Here is a 22,500-nt window from a genome sequence, read left to right on the forward strand (position 1 = left end):
GGCTCAAACAGGAATTACTTCAACAATGATCAATACAGCTCTCAAAGAAGTTTGTATTCCAGAGATTCCAACAACTTCCAGTCCTTTGCTCAACGTTATGGAAATACAAACAGACAGAATTACAACCAGTACAACACCAATTACAATAACAACCAGCAAACTCAACTCCAGAGAACTAACAACTACAACCAGTACAACAGAGACTCCACACAATACACCACAGATAGATATGGCAACAACTATTACAACTCTCAGGAACAAAAACACCAGGTACAATCTGAACAACTACAGAACAGGAACAGCCAATACAACCAAAATCAGTATGAAAATCAGTATTATAACACAGCAGCAGAAAACAACCAGAGACAACAATACAACAACAACAACTACAACAATAACTGAACAGAGAAACAAAACTACAATAACCCTGATTACTACCAGAGGTCACAGTATCAACAAGGCAATCAGTCCCAGAGGTCACAGTACAACAGAGAAGGTCACTACCAAGGTTCTCGTTTCTCTCAGAACCAGCAGAGAAGTCTGACCCAGCAGAACTTAAGACAGAACTCCCAGTTGTATTCTCGCCAGAACTCCCAGAATCAGAACAAGTACAGAGACAATTACTCTCCCATCAGTGTAGTTCTTGCTTAAGAGAACTGGTTAACTTACCTGGCACTCTAATCAAAACACTGACCCTTCCGAAATCGACGTATATTACCTGAGAATGATGGTTGAAACCTTTAGCTTAGACTATTCCCTTGTAATTAAAAAGAAGTAAAAAAAAAATATTCTTAAAATGTAACTGTAGATAGTTATCAATAATTTATTTTGGCTTCTTATATTGATAACTACCTCCATCTTCATCTGACAGATAGCACTGTCATACAAAGTATTTTCTGCTTAGAGTATTTTTATAATAAAGGCATACTACTTGAAATATAACAGACCTTTGATTTTCCTTCACCGAAACAAGAGGTACGACTGATATATATATATACTTGTCTGAAATGAATATATTGTGCATAAGTTTTTTGTAGTCTGTAACACTATAACATGTGTCAAAACGACTGAAAAAGTTTTGCCTGTGTGGTGAGTGTGTTGAGGTGCTTTTCTTTCTTTAATCGTGAGCGAAAACAGTGCTTGTGGTTAAAAGTTTCCCCTCTTGTTTTTCAACAGCTTCTAAATGCTGGAGAGATTCCTCACGACGTTGTTCAAGATTACTGGCCTTATGCCAGCACGGGTCTGAAAATGAAGTCCGTCAGAGAAGATAATTCTGGTAAAAAGTAATCAGTGGTTATTAAGGAAATGAAAACTTTAACAGGCAAGTTAAACTCCTTTAAACCCTAAGGTATCAGAAAGCAAATTTTGCCTGCTGGAAGGTGAGTTACTAATTGGAGGGTTTTTTTCTTTAAGGCGTTTGTCTAAGTCTTGGGAGCATCATGTCATATTTCACTGGTCTTCAAAGGTTTCTGGAACTCTAAAGGGCACAAGGAAGCAAAACAGCTTCTAAAATTCTGAGAGAATTACATTTAAACAATTTAGCCTTCCAAAGAACGATGAGTCTGGCCTTATGCCAGCACGGGTTCTTGCTCCAAGAGCAGTCCGTCAGAGAAGATATATATATATAAAAAGTATATATATATATATTATTAAGGAAATATAAAACTTTAACAGGCAAGTTAAACATCCTTAAACCCCATATCAGAAAAAGAGGACAACGCCTTATAAAGTCTTTCACGGAAATCACAAGGGCTTTAGGTGATATTTCACTTACTCGTGGAGGGTTTTCCCATATTTCCGACTGGTTATATGTCAAGGCGTTCCCGTCCGTTTAAGATCCTACGACCTTATTATCACCTAAAATTTCACTACCTCATTAGGTTTTGCTGAAATATATTAAGGCAGAGTGAATTGATATTAAACGGAGCTTTTATGAAAATATTTAGGATAATTATTTGAACAATTTAGCCTATATACAGAACGATAAGAGTATTGTTATTCTGCAACCTATAATACTAGGTAATTCAGAGGAATATATATATATATATATATATATATATATATATATATATATATATATATATATATATATTCCTCTGATATTACCTATAATATACTAGGTACTAGAGGAATAATATATATATATATATATATATATATATATATATATATATATATATATATATATATGATCTATATATATTCTATATAAACTATATATATATATATACATATATATATATATACATATATATATATATATATATATATGTATGTATATATGTATATATATACACATATATATATATATATATATATGTGTGTGTGTGTGTGTGTGTGAGGCTTTGCATGTGAATATAGAGAGAATTCCTACTACTAACTCTCTTTAGTTTTATCAATTTCTTCGTACACCGCTCTGTCCTTAATGCAAAACACACACGTGACGGACAGACACCTGCAACTGACGGTTAAATGAGACTCAAGAAATAGCAGTGGAGAAAATTGTCCACAGCTAAACAAGGATTTACTGAAACCTGTAACTCAGAATATGTTACGATCCTACTGCCAACAGCTCTTAATGAAAGACTGATATTTAAATTAAAAAAATAATAAATGGCTACCTCATTAGCAAGAAAGGTATATTAAATATAAATTTATTTTTTATATTACATGAATAGCATTTAGAAAGGTATATATATAAATATATATATATATTTATATTACATGAAAATATGCATATATTTATATATATATATATATATATATATATATATATATATATATATATATATATATATATATATATATATATATATTGACAACCCAGTGGTAAAAGGCACGTCACTGATATCGGAGGTAGGTGCTGTCTGTGGTTCGAATCCCCCACTTATCAATTATAATTTTATTCCGGTATTATTATTTTTTTTTTTCTTGAAAAAATGGCCCCCCATAAACTTATTACCTATTTTTCTGTCACTTTTCGGTCGGAAGGTGCAGAGAGAAGACATTTATACTTGTCATTACAATTAATTGCCTTAAAAAGATGAGGCTCGCTGAGAAAATATAAGAGAAATTCGCCCTTTAATGCACTTGCTGTTAGTGAAGTAACTGGAAATAAGAGATGACTGACCAAAGAATTTCAGAATCATTTATTTCCCAAATTATATTCCTCATATATTAATGATGGTTACGTCCATATTATATACCTTTAGAATTCTTTATGATAAATGTTCTGAGGTAACTAGAATTATAAGATGACTGACCAAAGAATCTCATAATTATTTATTTCCAAATGATATTCCTTATATATTTATCAAGGTTACGTATATATTATATACCTTTAGAATTCTTTATGATAAATATTAAGAAGTAAATAGAAATATAAAATGAATGTTCAAAGTATTCACTGTCCATTTGTTTCTAAGAGATGTACTTCAGACATTCATCAAGTTTAAATATATTATTTACCCGTCGAATTTTTTTATAAATATTTTGTATAAACATTATTATAAAGACAACTCATTTTTTAGTTTTCTATAAAAGAAACTATTGTGCCGCCTTTGTCTGTCCGTCCGCACATTTTTCTGTCCAAACTTTTCCCGTTCGCCCTCAGATCTTAAAAATTACTAAGGCTAGTGGGCTGCAAATTGGTATGTTGATCATCCACCGTCCAGTCATCAAACATACCAAATTGCAGCCCACTAGCCTCAGTAGTTTTAACTTTATTTAAGCTTAAAGTTGGCTATAATCGTGCTTCTGGCAACGATATAGGCCACGCCAGAACCGGGCCTTGGTTAAAGTTTCATGGGCCGCGGCTCATACGGCATTAAACCGAGACCACCGAAAGATAAATCTATTTTCGGTGGCCTTGATTATACGCTGTAGCGGCTGTACAGAAAATTCGATTGCGCCGAAGAAACTTCGGTGCATTTTTTACTTGTTTCTAAATGTCATTCCTCAAACATTAATAAAGGTTACATCTATATTATTTGCCTTTTGAATTTTTTTAATAAATACTCCATATAATCATTAATATAAAGAAACCACATTTTTCTCAGAAGAATTAAATTACACTAATCACGACTACCCGCGTGTCAACTCGGTCTTGTAAAATCAGGTAAGTGGAACATGTTAATCCTGTAACTTTATAGGTCAGTTCTTGGCTGAAGGTCTCACAGACCTGGCCTGAATAATGTCACTTATATATATATATATATATATATATATATATATATATATTTATATATATATATAAATATATTTTTATATATTAAGCTACAAATGACGTTTCTGATATCCATTGGCTCTATAAAAAAAAATATTGAATCGATAAATTGACAAGTGGCGGATTCCAACCCCTGACAGCACCTTTTTATTTAATATGATAATCAATAAATATATTTATATAAAATATATATATATATACATATGTATATATATGTAAATGCATATTTTTATTTAATATATATTTCTTATATACATATACATACATACTAACAACAGCTATAATCCTACTAAACAACCCTCACTCTCTACCAACCATATCACAGGAGAATGAGATGACAACCACGAACGCAAGTACAGCGACCTCTCCCATCTGGACCCTCCGTGGACTCGCTGTTCCCTGGATAAAGAATAACGTGCTTTAGGCGTCAGGTTCCAACTGGTTCCAATACATCATCCTTCCTCGCCGTCAGTTTCACTTTTCCATAGGTTATGGGAATTGGAATTGGGGCGTTCAGAGTCTGTAACAAAAGTGAGAGAGAAAAATTAGGGAAAACTAAAAAGTAAAGCGCGAGAGAAAAGTTAGGTAAACTAAAAATTAAGGTGCGAGAGAAATTTTAGGAAAACTGGCAGCTAAAAAGTAAATATTGAATTGGAATCTTCATTTAATTTTACTAGGTAATCATTAATTATTTACTTACTGCTTAGATTTTTAAACGATAACTTAAAGGTAGAAGGTGAAAATCTTCATTTAATTTTTATTGATAATCATTTTATGTACTTATTTCTTCCATCTTTTATTTATTTACTTTATTCCTTGGGGCTGTGGAGGGGGAAGGAAGGGGAACTGGACTAGGTGGTGTGTTCCAGATTCCTAAAAGTAAGGAATATCTGGAATGCTAAATCATTCTCTCCAGAAACCTATTCACATGTGGGAAATTATACCAAATTCTAGATCTGTGTTCTAGATTTCTAACGGTAAGGAATATATGGAATGCTAAATCATTCTCTCCTTAAGCATACTCATAAATAGGAAGCTGAGATATTCTATGCAAAGGAATCTTTCACGAAACTTCATATCACTTTCACCGCCTACAACACTGTAACCTACATTAACTATGACAGAATAGTAAACTCTGTACCAATTATTTGTGTGTCATAAAACAATAATAATGATGATATTAATACCAATAAGGATAATCATTTCCAACACACAGGATCCCGAATTATAATAATAATGATATTTATGTGAACAATATCTATATTCCTCCACGATTAGCGTTGACATACAAAGTTAACTAAGAGTAATAACTATATAACTAAACCCATAGTTATGCTGTCTAGATATTATGACTCTTCATAACAAATGTACTATATGAAACGCGAAATGCGCATGGATCTACTTTAGTGTCAGTTCTATTGTAGTTGCTAAATATAGTGACAGATAGGTGGCCTCTCCAGCAAAATCATTTCATAGACATATGAGTTCAGCAGACATTTAGCTGACGGATAACTATTGGTAAATATTCTAGTTTTCATTACTTATTGATCTTTGAAAGCTTAATATTTGGGTTAGTACTGGTGATGAACTGTGAGTGTGGATTTCGAACTTTCGACCAATTCCTCCAGAGGAAACAGTTTAACCATTGGTAGAGCATTTCTAGTTTTTAATGTTTATTGATCTTCAAAAGCTTAATGTGTGAGTTAGTACAAGTGATTTTACTGTGAGTGTGGTTTTCGAACTTTCGACCAATTGCTCGCGAGCAAACATGCACGCCATCTATCTGGTATATGCACTTTGCTTATCAGGTATTCCTCTTTTAGAAGCTTAAACATCCCCAAGAAAAGATATTAGTCTCATAAACAATAAACAACACTTGCTGTACAAGTCCAAGGAAACGGAGCAGGAAGAGTGAGAGTGGAATCCAGTTTTTTTAATCCAGTTCGGGACCTTATGGAAGGCCGTAGGAGTGCTATATAAGGCTCAAGCCAGGAGAATGTCATCGTCACTGACGAGCTGCATTCAGTCATTGGCAGTCTTTGTCATTCGTCTTCTCTCCTCTTGGAACGATGAAGGTAGGTCTAATGTTTAGTTTCCTGTTTCGAGATCTTCTCAGATAATCTCTCTTTATGGCAACAATCTTCAATCGTAGACATATATATAGTTAACGATGAAGATAGGTCTAATGTTTAGTTTCCCATATCAGGACCTTCTTAGACAATCTCTCTTTATGGCAACAATCTTCAATTGTAGACATATATATAGTTAACGATGAAGATAGGTCTAATGTTTAATTTCCCATATCAGGACCTTCTTAGATAATCTCTCTTTATGGCAACAACCTTCAATTGTAGACATATATATAGTTAATGATGAAGACAGGTCTGAGCTTCTTAAGTTTGTCATTTCAGGATCTTATTAATCTCACTTTATGGGGACAGTCTTTCATTGTAGACATATAAATCATTATCATCATCATCCCCAATATCATTAGCTATTATCTGCTCATTTCTCTCTCTGCTGTCATGCTTTGTGACTTTCTTCATACTTTTGTATTTCCCCTGAGTCATTTTCTGCAGAGTTGATCTCTTCTTTTTCCTTCCACCTTCATCTCTTGATTTTGTAGGTTATAAGATAAATCTAAAACTGTTCACTAAACTCTGCATCAAAAGCAAAGTCAGATTTACTGAATACCTTACTCTGTTTGAACATTAACAATTTCATAGTTACCTAATCGTAAAATAGATTAAAATTTGTATAGAAAAAATTAATCTTTTCAGGAATTATCTTTGTTTCAGGAGACAATTATTATTATTATTATTATTATTATTATTATTATTATTATTATTATTATTATTATTATTATTATTATTATTATTATTATTATTATTATTATTATTACCCGAAAAGGGACTCTTAAACGAGACTCATTAAAACCAAGAGCTGCTTCAGGGCACTTGACCAAAAGGTCATGAACTCAATTTGGAATCTTCTACAGGGTAAAGGTCCGAGTTGTAATTATTTTTATATTTAGTTTTGAATATACATAACTGACGTAACGTATAGGTTTATGTCGTTCTTCAATAATCGACAAAAAAAAACAAGTAAAACCTGCGCCGAAGTTTCTTCGGCGCAATCAGTACGCCGTATAATCAAGGCCACCGAAAATAGATCTATCTTTCGGTGGTCTCGGTATATTGCTGTATGAGCTGCGGCCCATGAAACTTTAACCACGGCCCGTTGGTTGCCTGTCCTATATCACTGCCAGAAACACGATTATGGCTAACCTTAACCTTAAATAAAATTAAAACTACTGAGGCTGGAGGGCTGCAATTTGGTATGTTTGATGATTAGAGGGTGGATGATCAACATACCAATTTGCAGCCCTCTAGCCTCAGTAGTTTTTAAGATCTGAGGTCGGACAGAAAAAGTGCGGACGGACAGACAAAGCCGGTACATTAATTTTCTTTTACAGAAAATTCAAAATAAACAGCTACAGTGATTTTGACAAACATTCTTTGTAAAGAACAAGGAAAACATTAAACATTAATATTTATGTAAATTCTGATGTCCAGTGCATAGAAAATGTGTCTTATCATGAGATTTCACTGACCTTCCCACCATTTTTTAAATGTTCCAGATTATCTTAATTGTAACGGTGCTTGTGGGCGTGGCCTTCGCTGATGATGGGTCCTACATCCTGGATTCCAGGGGCGTTGAGGTGGAGCAGGGTCTGACCCCATCCAGACAGCTCCACGAAAACCACGACGCCTTTTCTGAAGACTTCAAGCAACGTTCCCAAGAGCAGGCCAGACAATACACACTCGATCAGACTGTCTACAATGATCCTGTGAGTAGAGTAGAAAGCTTTAATATTCTTCTAATATCAAAGTGGAAGGATAAGTGTTTGGTTTAACTTGATAACTCTTAAGTATTCTATGAACTAAAGACTATTTTCTCTCCTCACACAGAATCCTAGGTACACCTGGGCATACGCTGTTGATGCCGAGTCAACAGGAGACCTGAAGTCCGCCAGGGAAGAGCGTCGAGGCGATGTTGTCGTTGGTCAGTACTCAGTCATGGACCCAGATGGCGTCCGTCGCACCGTCGACTACCAGGTCGCTCCTGGAACTGGATTCCAGGCCACCATCAGGAAGGAGGAAACAAACGCCATCCAGAATCAGCGCGAACAGTACAGCCAGTACCAGAGTCAACAGAGCAGCAGAAACCAACAGCAGCAATATCAGAGACTGAACAGAAATCAGCAGCAGAATTATCAGCAGTCCAGCTCGAACCAGAGACAGCAGAACATCGACGTCCAGAATGACCGCAGAGACGATCAGTACAGTCAGTTCCAGAACCAGAGGAATCAGTATCAGTCGAATGACCGTCGCGATTTCCAGACTCAAGGAAACAACAGGAATGAACTCCAGAACCAATTCCAGAACCAGAGGGAGAGTAGAAATGAATTCCAGACCCAATTCCAGAACCAAAGAGAAACCAGGAATCAATTCCAGAGCCAGTTCCAGAACCAGAGGGAAAACAGGAATGAATATCAAAACCAATTCCAGAACCAGAGAGAAAACAGGAATGAATATCAAAACCAATTCCAAAACCAGAGGAAAACAGGAATGAATATCAAAACCAATTCCAGAACCAGAGGGAAAACAGGAATGAATTCCAGAACCAGTTCCAGAACCAGAGGGAAAACAGGAATCAATTCCAGAACCAGTTCCAGAACCAGAGGGAAAACAGGAATGAATTCCAGGGCCAGTTCCAGAACCAGAGGGAAAATAGGAATCAGTTCCAGAACCAGTTCCAGAACCAAAGGGAAAACAGGAATCAATTCCAGAACCAGAGGGAAAACAGAAACGAATTCCAAAACCAATTCCAGAACCAGAGGAAATATGGAAATGAATTCCAGAACCTTCAGCAACTCCAGCAGAACTACCAGAACGAAAACCGTTTCCAGACTGAACAGACGAGACTGAACCAGTTCCAGAATCAACAGAACTACAGACAAGAGTCACAGACTGAGAACAGGGACAATTTCCAGCTCAGTCGAGTTCCAGGATCTGGCGTCATCCTCAAGAGCTTCGGCCTCAACCAGCAGCGTTACGGAGAGAACAGGAACTACTTCAATAATGAACAACTGAACAACGAGAGGAACACTCTGTATTCCAGGAACTTCAACACCAATGAACAGAATGTGAACCGTTACGGAAATATTAATTACCAGTACGAACAGAGGCAAGATGGACGCCGTTTCGATCTCAACCGTCAGAACCAGATTCAGGACAACATGAATGACCGTCACCAGTTCAACAGAGACCAGAGGACCGGTCGAGATCAGTATAACCAAGAGAACTCGATCAATCAGAGACAGCAGCAGTCCACAAGATACAGTGAAAATGTCGATAACGAAAATAGAGTGAACCAGTATAACCAAAATAGCCAAAACCAGAATGAAAACCAACTCAGATCAACTGAGTTCAGGAACCAAGTCCAGAGATCACAGAGTTCCTTGAACAATGAGAACCAATACCAGAGGGTTTACTCCACCCAAGAGAATCAGCGCCAGAGGTCCCAGTACAACCAAGACAATCAGTATCAGAGATCAAGCAACACCCAGAGGCAGACCTCTCAGTTCTCTCAGAATTACCAACAGCGTTCCAACCAGCAACAGAACTTTCGTCAGGGCCAGCAGTACTCTTCAGTAGTGTCCCAGAACCAGAACCAGTATGGGAAGACCTTCTCTCCCGTCAGCGTCGTACTGGCCAGGAGATCTTAAGTTGGCTACTCTAGCTATCGCCTTCTTCAGAGACTAACCCTAACGAACTTTGGCACTGCAGGAAAGGAGAGCTTATTTCATTAGGCTGCATAATTGCTAAACTTTAGTCTGTACAAAAATTATAGAGATTTGACCTGGTTTGTGAGTGCTTGGTTTAATGACCTGATACTACGTAGAACCATTTAGTTAATCAGTCTAATACCTAGTCATGTCAAATTGGAACCACATCAAGACAGCAAACTTGTTAATGGAAGGTTTATGACACATGTCTTTGAAAATTATGATCTCTTATAGCATTAATCACTTCTTTTTTACTAAAAAGTGTACTACTAAACTTTGGAAATATCAATGTTAATTTCTTCCTCTGACAACAAATGTAACATCTTGTGTTTACACACACCTTCTAACATGTCTGACGGTTTTGCAATAAAGGCACCAGTGCAATAAGCAAGAATGAGTTTTATTGAAAAATTTAAGTAAAAATCACTTCGTGAATTTTCCCCAATCAAAACCCAAGAAAGGTTTAAATGTTGTCAGTGACGAGCAACCCATTGGCTGCTGATGTCCTTACAGTTGTACTTACAGTGTGCTTCTCCTTTTAGATCCTAGGGAGCACCGCACCCCGTCCCCCATTCCCGCCCAAAAATGAACCAACCTTAGTTCACAGGTGAACCTGTGATTCTCGTCAAAGACAAAGCAAGGACAGTAATATCCTTGTCAGATATTGTCATAACTATAGACCTTTACTAGGAACAATGGATATTATATATATACATATATATATATATATATATATATATATATATATATATATATATATATATATATATATATATATATATATCAATGATATGAATTATCTAGAAAAATTTATATATTTATACTCAGAAAATAAGCTTTCGTTAGCCACTGCTAGTATTATCAGACTAAAACAAAAATACTATGGAGTGTAGAGGTATATTCTGATGTAAAACTGATCGCAAGAAACCATTGAGAGCACGTTGTTTTAAATGTAAATCTATATATATATATATATATATATATATATATATATATATATATATATATATATATATATATATACATATATATATATATATATATATATATATATATATATATATATATATATATATATATATATATATATATATATATATATTGACGAGGTCAATGGTTACCAAATAAAAGACAAAAGTGACAAAATTGCTTTCCCTGAAAGAAAGCAAAAGTGAAATTGCCCTGAAGCTTTAAAAAGTGAAGACCTCTATTGAGATCAAATGACACTGACAAATGAAACAATAGCCTTTTCTCTCTTATAGAAATTGCTTCCCCTAGATGACACCAAGTGTGAGATGGCACAAAAATATTCAAAAGAATACGAAGGGTATACCGTAGATTGTGACATGGCAAATGCACCTGGGCAAAGATACCCAAAAAGAAGATGCAGCCTCTTCTGTCAGCGTAAACTCATTAAGGGTTACAATCGTACATAAGAGACAAAAATGCCCAGCTGTAATTCATAAGTGACATGGCACAAGTGTTTACAAAGTGGGGGAGCCTCTATTGTGGATCTTATAAGCAATTCTCCTTGTATATTATGATTTACTTACATTTTCATCTATTCATTTATAGGTTTATTAACATATCTTTTTTTCTTTTCTAATGACTGATCTCATTCTTTTTATATTTCCTGTCACCTTCTGTTACTTATTTCTAATGAACACCATATCTTTTGGAAGCTTGAATTCCAAGACAGGGGCCCCTGTGGTGGGCTTGTTCCATGTGAATTGGGTTCACCTGTACAGAAACATGGCCTCCCTTGATAAAAATAGATTAAATAATCAAACATCATTGGGATCCTCTACTGTAATTAGAAATATGTAAATCTATTTGTCAAAGACAAATTTAAACATATATATAATATTATGCACACAAATAGAATTTTTATATTGAACCATAAATTTACTCAAACCGTACCAGACCCTTTGGTCGATCGGAAACATTTTTGATAAATAATTCAATACTGTAAATAATCAAACATAATGGACCTCACCTTAATTACAAGTACTTATGTATTTTCTCAAAGACAAATTTTCCTTAGTGTGCCATTTTAGACGTGATTTTTATATTTGAGATAGATTTAAAATATACCTCTTATATTGAAGAAATTAAGTGGCATAAATGATACACTTAAGTTATTAGTAAATTAGTAAGACACCTCAAAATATGGACAGGGTCTTCGTTCCTTAAAGGACTTTTGTTTAACATCTACCTTTTTGTGATTAATGGCCTTTTGTTGCCATTTTAGACTTAATGGACTTTTGTTAATATATCTTTTGTTACTTAATGTTAACTGTTAACGGACTTTTGTTACAACGGACTTTGTTACTTGACGGACTTTGTTAGTTAATGGTCTTTTGTTATACTTAGAAAACAAACTTTGTTATTTGACTTTTTAGAATGGTCTTTTGATTACTAACAACTTTGTTATTTAATGGTCTGTTATTACTAACGGAAAGACCTTAACGGTTTTCGTTATAACTGACTTTGTTATGTCCCAGTACTTAACGGACTTTGTTACTTAACGGACTTTTGTTACGTAATGGTCTTTCATAGTAATAAACAAGTTAAAATGCAGTGGAGCTTTTGTTACAGTTTATAATGGACTTTTGAAATTTAATGGTCTTTCGATACATAACGGACTTTTGTTACGTGCCATGGTCTTTCAGTCCAACGGACTTTGTTACTTAATGGACTCTTGTTACTTGACGGACTTTCATGTTAACCTTTAATGGTCAAAATAAAAACTTCGATAAAGGGCTGCAACTGGACTTTGATGATTGGAGGGTGGATGACGACTTTGTTTGCATTCCTCTAACGGACTTTGTTACTTTTTAACTGGGCTTTTGACAGAAAAAGTGCGTTAAAGAAAAAAAGTGCGGACAGGCAGACAAATCAGCCATTGAATATTTTTCTTTTACGGAAAACTAAAAGCGCATGTACGTTCAGAACTGAAGGATATCCTACCACATACTCTTAAAAACAACAACAACAAACTGACTGACGTAACTTAAGCTTAGATTATAAGGAGAAGAAGAATCACGAGAGACCAAAATTCTCCCAGGAAACTGGTCCACAAAAACGCAGGGTGTCATACGATACAGTACCCACCGCCAAGTACCACCGAAGGTTCTTCGGTTCGGTGTAGCCACGGAACTTGCTGTACTTTGTGTGTGTGTGTGTGTGTGTGTGTGTGTGTGTTTGTTTCTAAACGAATGTTTATTAATCACATTTTTGAGCTAGGTACAGTTACCGAGGAGATGGTACGGGAGAATAAATTCTATGTTTCTTAGCACAGTCTTCAAAAACCAACCACAAGGTCCCTTAGTGACGCATTGCCACAGAATGTTCAGCATTTTGTTTGTGCATGTGTGTGTATGTGCGCGTGCGAGAGTGTGTGTGTGTATATTTGTCTTTTTCTAAACGAACGTTTATCAATCACATCTCTGAGATGGATACAGTTACCGAGAAGGAGGTACTGGGAAAGGAATTCTAATGTTCAAAGCACAGTCTTCTAAAAACTAATAAAGGGTACCTCTTTTGAGCAAAGAAGCTATTCATTTAACAAGATTCCTGTTGGAATCTGAGGTACCGGTAAACATCCACATTATCCAATCTTAAAACTCCCGAGATTACATGTACACCTAACCAACCCCTCTAAAAAAAACTTACATAAATGTGGGAAGAGACAGCATGAATTTTCCAATCATCGCCCTGACATAGGGAAGGTCCCGCCTAAACGATGTCCAATCAGTATTCAAGGCCACACGTTATAGCAACCCAAGGGCTCGTATCCTGAGCGGACGTCAAAAGCTGACTCACGAAATCCAGTTTTGGGGAGGAGAGTACTACTTCGCAAATAAGGTGGAAAGGCATCCAGCGAGGAGACCTTGTTAGTTTTGGCCTCGAGAATGCCCCGATTTGGCTGTAAGATGATGGGGGAGGGAGGTGTGGTGAGGGCCACTTTTTGAAAGCATGCGGTAGGTTTAGATCAAATTCGGTTTTGGTGGGCGTTTATATTAAGGAAGGACGTGTCGTTTTAAATCAGATTTGAGACATTCAAATACAACACCAATAATCAGCGCAGAGAGAAATAGTAAGTGTAAATTCACCATAGAAATAAATATTGTAGTTAATTGCAAAACGATACATAGATGTTGCAAAAGAAAAATTAGCTAAATACAGTAACTCTTGCAACGGCCCCAATAACCTAGATGTTGTGACGCCAGTTTTAGTGGCCATAAATCAATCAATCAATCGACTCTGGTAATCAAAGTATAGTCATTCCAATACGCCTGAGGTAGCTGAAATTAGTATTACTGACAAAAGTGTTACCAGAACCAAACTCCAAGCAATTGCAAAAAAAATCACAAAAAAAATCTCAAGCCTCGTAAACGATTCTCATCACCCTGATTGAATTATACCTATAATTATGGATGAAAAATGTCTGCATTAACAGCAACAAGTAAATGCGCCAAAGTATCTTCGGGGCAATCGGAATTTTCTGCACAGCCGCTACAGCGTATAATCAATGCCACCGAAAAATAGATCTATCTTTCGGTGGTCTCGGTATAATGCTATATGAGCCGCGGCCGTGAAATTTTAACCGCCACCCAGTGGTGCTATCTATAGCGTTGCCAAAAGCACGATTAGTTCATATATATATACGTGTTGTATATACTGTATATATATATACAGTATATATATATATATATATATATATATATATATATATATATATATATATATATATATATATATATATATATATATATATATACAACAGAGAGAGAGAGAGAGAGAGAGAGAGAGAGAGAGAGTTTATAACCAATCCACCATTGCTGGACAATTAGACAAGCAGCTAGTATTTCTTGCATAACTCCGAACGTTCCACTAAATTTTTCGTAAATCAAACAACACTGAAAATGAGCTATGAATAAGTCAAAATCACCCTGAAATATCTTTACATAACTGCAAGCAAATAGAACCTCCAGTTTTTAGGACGTGTTTTTTGTTTAGAACGCTTACCTCAACTGATTGTCAGTAGCTGAACAAGTCTTTTCTTGGGACATAAAAATGGGAGTCCAGGCACAACCTGGTACCAGTTTTCGGGTGAAATCCAGCAGGACAATAATGTTTAAGGGAACAGTAATAATGATTTTTAGGGATCCTGCCCAATCACAGCCAACAGGAAAAATATTTAGGGAAAATCCCAGCCAACAGGACAATAATATTTATGGAAAAATACCAACTAAAAGGACAATAATATTTAGAAAAAAATCTCAACCAAACTGGACAATAATATTTAGGAAAAAATCCCGGTCAACAGGACAAAATTATTTAGAGCAAAATCTCTGCCAAACAGGACAATAATGTTTGGAGCAAAATCCCAGCCAACAGGACAGTAATATTTAGGGAAAATCCCCTCCAACAGGACAATAATATTTAGACACTAGAACACTCGCCCCAGATGTGCCATTCCTTTGTGCATAAAGACCGGCCCGAAGGCTGCGCTGACGTTCGTCTCACAGGCGCCGCCGAATTCGGAGAAATTCAAAATGTCTAGCCTACCAATACTCGATCTTCAGTGGGAATATGACGCAAGGGAGAATATAAGTTTTAAGCTAATCCATTTGCTGGACTTCTTTGTAACTGTTTCTAGTCAAGGGAAAACTTTTAAAGCTTTCCCCTTCCTTTCTAAATTAGAAAGCTCATCTCGTGATTCTGCAAACTGGCATGATAGTCCCTGTGGCAAACAACGGGTGCTATGGATTCCTTTCAAACGAGAACCGAGCAGAACTGACGCTCTGAAAACTAAGCCATCGTTATTTAGGCTTATCCTTCCTCCTTTAGGCTTGGGAATTCTCTACCTTTATCTGCGTTCCCGTAAACTAATACTTTATTTCCTATTGACTGAGATTTTAATTATATAATTGAAAAATAATTATTTTCGGCCATTTCATGATATTTTTCAATATTCGCATTTCATTACAACCGTCTCTAGGCCTATATTTTTTAAAACAATGAACACCTACATAAACAAATATTAAACAAAGAGAGTGGAAAATATAAGCAGGTCCTTTATTTAATCTAAACAAAAATAATAGAAAATATAAATAAGTCCTTTAATTTCACCTGCCCAACATAGGATTAAATAACAGAGTAGTTTCATTATTTCACAGGTAAGCTAAAATATGATTCAATACTAAGTATCTCCCTCTAAAACTCTTAACCCTTGTTGAAGATTCCTGCCATGGACCACTTTTCCATGTGTCTGTTAGCTAGCACTTAATTGCTATCTCTCTCTCTCTCTCTCTCTCTCTCTCTCTCTCTCTCTCTCTCTCTCTCTCTCTCTCTCTCTCTCTGCTGCTGACGTCTCCTGAATTTCTTCAGGTAAATCGGTTTTATTTTCTGTTCCCTCGTATTTATCTACTTATCACCTTTTCCTATAAATTGTCTCTCTCTCCACAGGCTGTTTCCCTTTTGGGCCCACTTGGGTTTATAGTCTATTGACTCTGTCCTTAAGGATTTTCAGCTGAAGATTTAAAGAAAGGAAGGAAGAGAGGACGAATAACTTTCTTTTCTGGTCAACTGATTCGTGATCACTAGTCTGGGAAAACTGGAATGAAATACCCCTTATTACCATAAAAAAAATTCATTTTATGAAATAAAAGACTTCTCTGTCTTTTCAAAACAAGAGATAGTTCAGGGTTTTGTAAAGTTCCCCAGAAGGTTCTAAATATCATGAGAAATCAAAACGAGTTATTGTTTTTTGTACTGATACCTTTATTACAAAATCCTAAGCCGTGCTAGAAGGTCCTGGGATAACACGAGATGTTATACAATGCTCGGAGGAATTGACAACTGATATTTGCACCGTTCAGTAAAAATGAACCGATAAATACCATGAAACAATACAGTTTACCGTTTACCAAAAAAATTTCCTAATTCCTCTTTCCATACGTTTGTTATCCTTAGTGACTTCTAGAGCTTGATATTAGTAGATTTTTCTGTACAGACTGAATTCCATAACCTTAAGTGATTCGAAAGTCATAATATGCCCTCCTTACCTACAGAGTAGGACCTTGGGACCTTGTGGGACCTCAGTTCCTTCCAGCAAGGACGACGCTGATTGGGGAGAAGGTCCTCCCATACTGGTTCTGGTTCTGGGACACTACTGAAGAGTACTGCTGGCCCTGACGAAAGTTCTGTTGCTGGTTGGAACGCTGTTGGTAATTCTGAGAGAACTGAGAGGTCTGCCTCTGGGTGTTGCTTGATCTCTGATACTGATTGTTTTGGTTGTACTGGGACCTCTGGCGCTGATTCTCTTGGGTGGAGTAAACCCTCTGGTATTGGTTCTCATTCTTCAAGGAACTCTGTGATCTCTGGACTTGGTTTCTGAACTCAGCTGATCTGTAGCGTTGGTTTTCGTTCTGGTTTTGGCTATTCTGGTTATACTGGTTCACTCTATTTTCGTTATTGACGTTTTCACTGTATCTTGTGGACTGCTGCTGTCTCTGATTGATCGAGTTCTCTTGGTTGTACTGATCTCGACCGGTCCTCTGGTCCCTGTTGAACTGGTGACGGTCATTCGTGTTATCCTGAATCTGGTTCTGACGGCTGAGATCGAAACGGCGTCCATCTTGCCTCTGTTCGTACTGGTAATTAATATTTCCGTAACGGTTCACATTCTGTTCATTGGTGTTGAAGTTCCTGATACACCGTTCCTCTGCTGTTCAGTTGTTCATTATTGAAGTAGTTCCTGTTCTCTCCATAACGCTGCTGGTTGAGGCCGGCTCTTGAGGATGACGCCAGATCCTGGAACCCGACTGAGCTGAAGTTATCCCTGTTCTCAGTCTGTGACCCTTGTCTGTAGTTCTGTTGATTCTGGAACTGATTCAGTCTCGTCTGCTCAGTCTGGAAACGGTTTTCGTTCTGGTAATTCTGCTGGCGTTGCTGAAGGTTCTGGAATTCATTTCCATATTTTCTCTGGTTCTGGAATTGGTTTTGGAATTCGTTTCTGTTTTCTCTCTGGTTCTGGAACTGGTTCTGGAATTGATTCCTGTTTTCCCTCTGATTCTGGAACTGGTTCTGGAATTGATTTCTGTTTTCCCTTTGGTTCTGGAATTGGGTCTGGAATTCGTTTCTATTCTCTCTGGTTCTGGAACGACTCTGAGTTCATTCCTGTTGTTTCCTTGGAGTCTGGAAATCGCGACAGGTCATTCGACTGATACCGGATTCCTCTGGTTTCTGGAACTGGACATACTGACCGTCTCTTAAATCATTCTGATGTCGATGTTCTGCTGTCTCTGGTTCGAGCTGGACTGCTGGTGAATTCTGCTGCTGATTTCTGTTCAGTCTCTGATATTGCTGCTGTTGGTTTCTGCTGTTCTGTTGACTCTGGTACTGGCTGTGCTGTTCGCTGATTCTGGAAGGCGTTTGTTTCCTCCTTCCTGACGGTGGCCTGAATCCAGTTCCAGGAGCGACCTGGTAGTCGACAGTGCGACGGACGCCATCTGGGTCCATGACTGAGTACTGACCAACGACAACATCGCCTCGACGCTCTTCCCTGGCGGACTTCAGGTCTCCTGTTGACTCGGCGTCAACAGCGTATGCCCAGGTGTACCTAGGATTCTACATGAGGAAAGAAAATAGTCGTTAGTTCATAGAATACTTAAGAGTAATCAATTTAAATCGAGCACTTATCTTCCACTTTGATATTAGAAGAATTATTGAAGCTTTCCATTCTACTCACAGGATCATTGTAGACAGTCTGATCGAGTGTGTATTGTCTGGCCTGCTCTTGGGAACGTTGCTTGAAGTCTTCAGAAAAGGCGTCGTGGTTTTCGTAGAGCTGTCTGGATGGGGTCAGACCCTGCTCCACCTCAACGCCCCTGGAATCCAGGATGTAGGAGCCGTCATCACCAAGGGCCACGCCCACAAAGACCACAGCTATTAAGATAATCTGAAATAAAAAAAAAAGAAGTGACTGGTGAAAGCTCTGTAAATATCCAATTTTTTCTGTCCGCACTTTTTCTGTCCGCCCTCAGATCTTAAAAACCACCGAGGCTAGAGGGCTGCAAATTGGTATGTTGATCATCCACCCTTCAATCATCAAACATACCAAATTGCAGCCCTCTAGCCTCAATAGTTTTATTTTATTTAAGGTTAAAGTTGGCCATAATCGTGCTTCTGGCAACAATATAGGATAGGCCAGAACCGGCCGTGTTAAGTTCATGGGCCCTACTCATACAAAGCATATACCGAGACCACCGAAAGATAGATCTATTGGTGGTTTGATCACACGCTGTAGCAGCTGTATAGGCCTCGACTGCGCCGAAGAAGCTTCGGCGCATTTTTTACTTGTTTATAGTGACAAATGACGAAATCAAAAAGTTAACTGATGCTTTAGAATTAAATTACCTCAGAATCCTACATTAGAGAATATTCAAGTGATTTTTGTTCATTTAAAAATCCTGCGACGCGAAACTAAACCTCAAAATTAAACCTTAAAAAAACTAAACCTTAGGACTTACCTTCATCGTTCCAAGAGGAGAGGAGACGATTGACCACAGACCGCCAATGACTGAAGGCAGTTCGTCAGTGACAATGACATTCGCCTGCCTAGAGCTTTATATAGCACCCCCACGGCTAGCAGTATCGCCCCAAACTGGAATCCAGAACTGGATTCCGTTCTCACCTTTCCAGCCCTGTTCCTGTGAATTCCCTACTCGTACTTGTGTGCTATAATTACTCCATGAGAGTTCTACCTGTATTTTTGCATAAGTCTGGGCATGCCTAAGCTCTGGTGATTAGGTAAAAAGCAATGTTATATAAGTATCTTATAAGCCTAAGCTCAATGCTTTGGGCAAAGGTCTCCGTTACTACCGAGTCAATTCGTGCATACAATTTTGTTGTGGCATTTCTTAACGAAGACTAAAACTAATTTCAGTTTTAATTAAGAAATGCCAGTACAAGATTGCATGCTTGAATTCATTTAATAATGAATTTAGTATTGATAAATTGGTTACAACTCTCCATTGCAATTCTTGCATACAACTTTGCAGTGGAATTTCTTAATGAAATCTGAAAGCCATTTCTCACTATCATATTTTGGTCAAAACCCTCTATTACAGCTACCGGGTCAATTCGTACTTACAATTTACAGTTTTGTAGAGGCATTTCTTAATGAAGTCCGAATGTGATTTCTGAAAATTCGTTTAATATTGAAAAATTGGTCAAAATTCTCAATTACAATTCATACATACAATTTTGCAGTGGCATTTCTTAATGAAATGTGATTGCCATTATCACTATTATATAAATTTGGTCAAGTCTCCTTTGCTATTGAATCAGTTCATGCATACTATTTTGTGGTAGCATTTCTTAATGAAAACTGAAAATAATTTCTGAAAAGTCATTTAATATTACCACTGGGTTCATTCATGCATACAATATCGAAATGGCATTTCTTAATGAAAACGGAAAACTGTTTCTCAAAATTCGTTCAGGACTTAAAATTCTGTTGAAATCATGTTGTATTCTATAAATAAGTCCATAAAAGAGAACAATATCTTTTTATATATCAATTATTAATTTTTAAAAATCCATTCAGTGTTCAACATTCTGTTGAAATCAGGTTAAATTCTAGGAATAATTCCATAAATTAGAAGATGACTTTCCTGATATAAAAATATTACCTAAAATATAACCCAAAATAATGTTATTCCATGTATCTAATTATATATGTATGTGTGTGTGTCTGTATGTGTATATATATATATATATATATATATATATATATATATATATATGCATGCCTGTGTATTCATATATACTCTACATATACCAAGCATCCCGGTAGCTTGTGTATTTTTAATAGAGGATATATAATGTTTAAGTGACCATACCTCTGAAAAAAAAACTCAGGAAGAAATATACATTAAATAAAAGCTGATTCCTTTAGCTGAACAGCAGCATTTAACACTGAAAAAAAGCCACAAAAATAGGTCTACTGATGGAGAGAGAACACAGACATAGGCCTATCTGATCCTCAAGTCACTCGCAATTTGGCATTATTAACACCTAAATCTCTCGTCTCAGCAGATCCTGGGACGTGTCCCAGAGCGCAAGTCGTGGTGGCCTTGAAATATAGGTCTAGGGGTATAATTCTGATACACAGAGCGTTTGATGGATGAGTTACAAAACAAATAAGGAAACAAAAATACTGGAAGCTACTTAAAACAGACATAGGCCTATCAAATCCCCCAGAGCCATTAACAGGTTGATACATTGACACCGAAATCCCTCGTCCCAGCGAGTCCAGGGACGTGCCCCGCAGAGTAAGTCGTGGTGGCCTTGAAATGTGGACCTAGAGATGTAACCTGATACGCAGAAGAAATACCTGGTGAGACAGAATACGGACATAGGCCAAATAAATCCTGCAGAGTCATTCGCGGGTTGATACATTAAAGAATCCTGGTGGAGGCACACACACACACACACAGAAACAAGCCGTGTCCCGGAAAGCAAGTCGTGGTGGCCTTGAAATATGGGTCTAGGGTTGTAATCTGATATACACAAGCGATTAATCGATCAGGTAAAGGAGCAAGGAAAGGGAGTGTAGCTCAACAGGTCAGGCTGGTGGATCGAATTGACAGAGTTTTGGTAGGAGAGAGAGAGAGAGAGAGAGAGAGAGTGAGAACAGGTCAGGCTGGTGGAGAGACAGAGTTTTGGTAGGAGAGAGAGAGAGAGAGAGAGAGAATGAGAGAGAGAGAGATTTAAACGCTGCTGCTACTATGGGACAGTTTTTCACACCTCTCTCTCTCTCTCTCTCTCTCTCTCTCTCTCTCTCTCTCTCTCTCTCTGTTCTGAAGAGCTTCCATAAGGTACGAGGTTATAAAACACTGAGAAACATTACTATTTTCGTTCATGTTAAGCAAAACTTTCCTCTGATCTCTTGAATGGGAACTAAAAAAAATTAGTATATTCTAATAATAAGTTAGAAAATATATAAAATAGAATCAAACTATATAAAAGAATGATCAGATAAATATATAAACACCCTTATCCAACTATCTTAATAGAAATACGTAAACAATAAAAAAACGATATACTTGTAACCTTAATGGAAAACAGGTGTGACATTCCGTAAGTCTCTCAAAAACAAGTTCTGGGTGGTTGGGTCTTTCATGAAAAGCGAGTGGCTGAATGGAGTCCCGTGTCCAAGGTTACTCGACATATTTCAAGTTGTTAATTGGCTCCCTTTTAGTTTTCTGAGAAGAAAACTATTGTGCTGGCTTTGTCTGTCCGTCCGCACTTTATTCTGCCCGCACTTTTTCCGTCCGCCCTCAGATCTTAAAAACTGCCGAGGCTCCAGGACTGCAAATTGCTATGTTGATCATCCACCCTCCAATCATCA

The 22,500-nt window shown here is 37.0% G+C and overlaps 2 protein-coding genes across 2 annotated transcripts; one reads left to right on the top strand and one right to left on the bottom strand.

Annotated features, from left to right (window-relative positions):
• The first annotated feature begins 6,256 nt into the window (after positions 1 to 6,256).
• LOC136842160 (probable serine/threonine-protein kinase clkA) lies at positions 6,257 to 10,016 on the top strand. The gene is made up of 4 exons (XM_067109521.1): positions 6,257 to 6,300; positions 7,866 to 8,075; positions 8,197 to 8,994; positions 9,120 to 10,016. Exons 1-4 carry the CDS (start codon positions 6,295 to 6,297, stop codon positions 10,014 to 10,016), a joined length of 1,911 nt encoding a protein of 636 aa, XP_066965622.1. The 5' UTR covers positions 6,257 to 6,294.
• A 6,825-nt stretch (positions 10,017 to 16,841) lies between these two features.
• Positions 16,842 to 19,965, bottom strand: LOC136841409 (uncharacterized). The gene is made up of 3 exons (XM_067108333.1): positions 19,616 to 19,965; positions 18,835 to 19,044; positions 16,842 to 18,713 (listed from the first exon to the last, which is right to left on the bottom strand). Exons 1-3 carry the CDS (start codon positions 19,619 to 19,621, stop codon positions 18,258 to 18,260), a joined length of 672 nt encoding a protein of 223 aa, XP_066964434.1. The 5' UTR covers positions 19,622 to 19,965; the 3' UTR covers positions 16,842 to 18,257.
• Positions 19,966 to 22,500: the final 2,535 nt, after the last annotated feature.

Source organism: Macrobrachium rosenbergii, chromosome 9 (genome assembly GCF_040412425.1).
Source record: "Macrobrachium rosenbergii isolate ZJJX-2024 chromosome 9, ASM4041242v1, whole genome shotgun sequence".
Lineage (NCBI taxonomy): Eukaryota > Metazoa > Arthropoda > Malacostraca > Decapoda > Palaemonidae > Macrobrachium > Macrobrachium rosenbergii.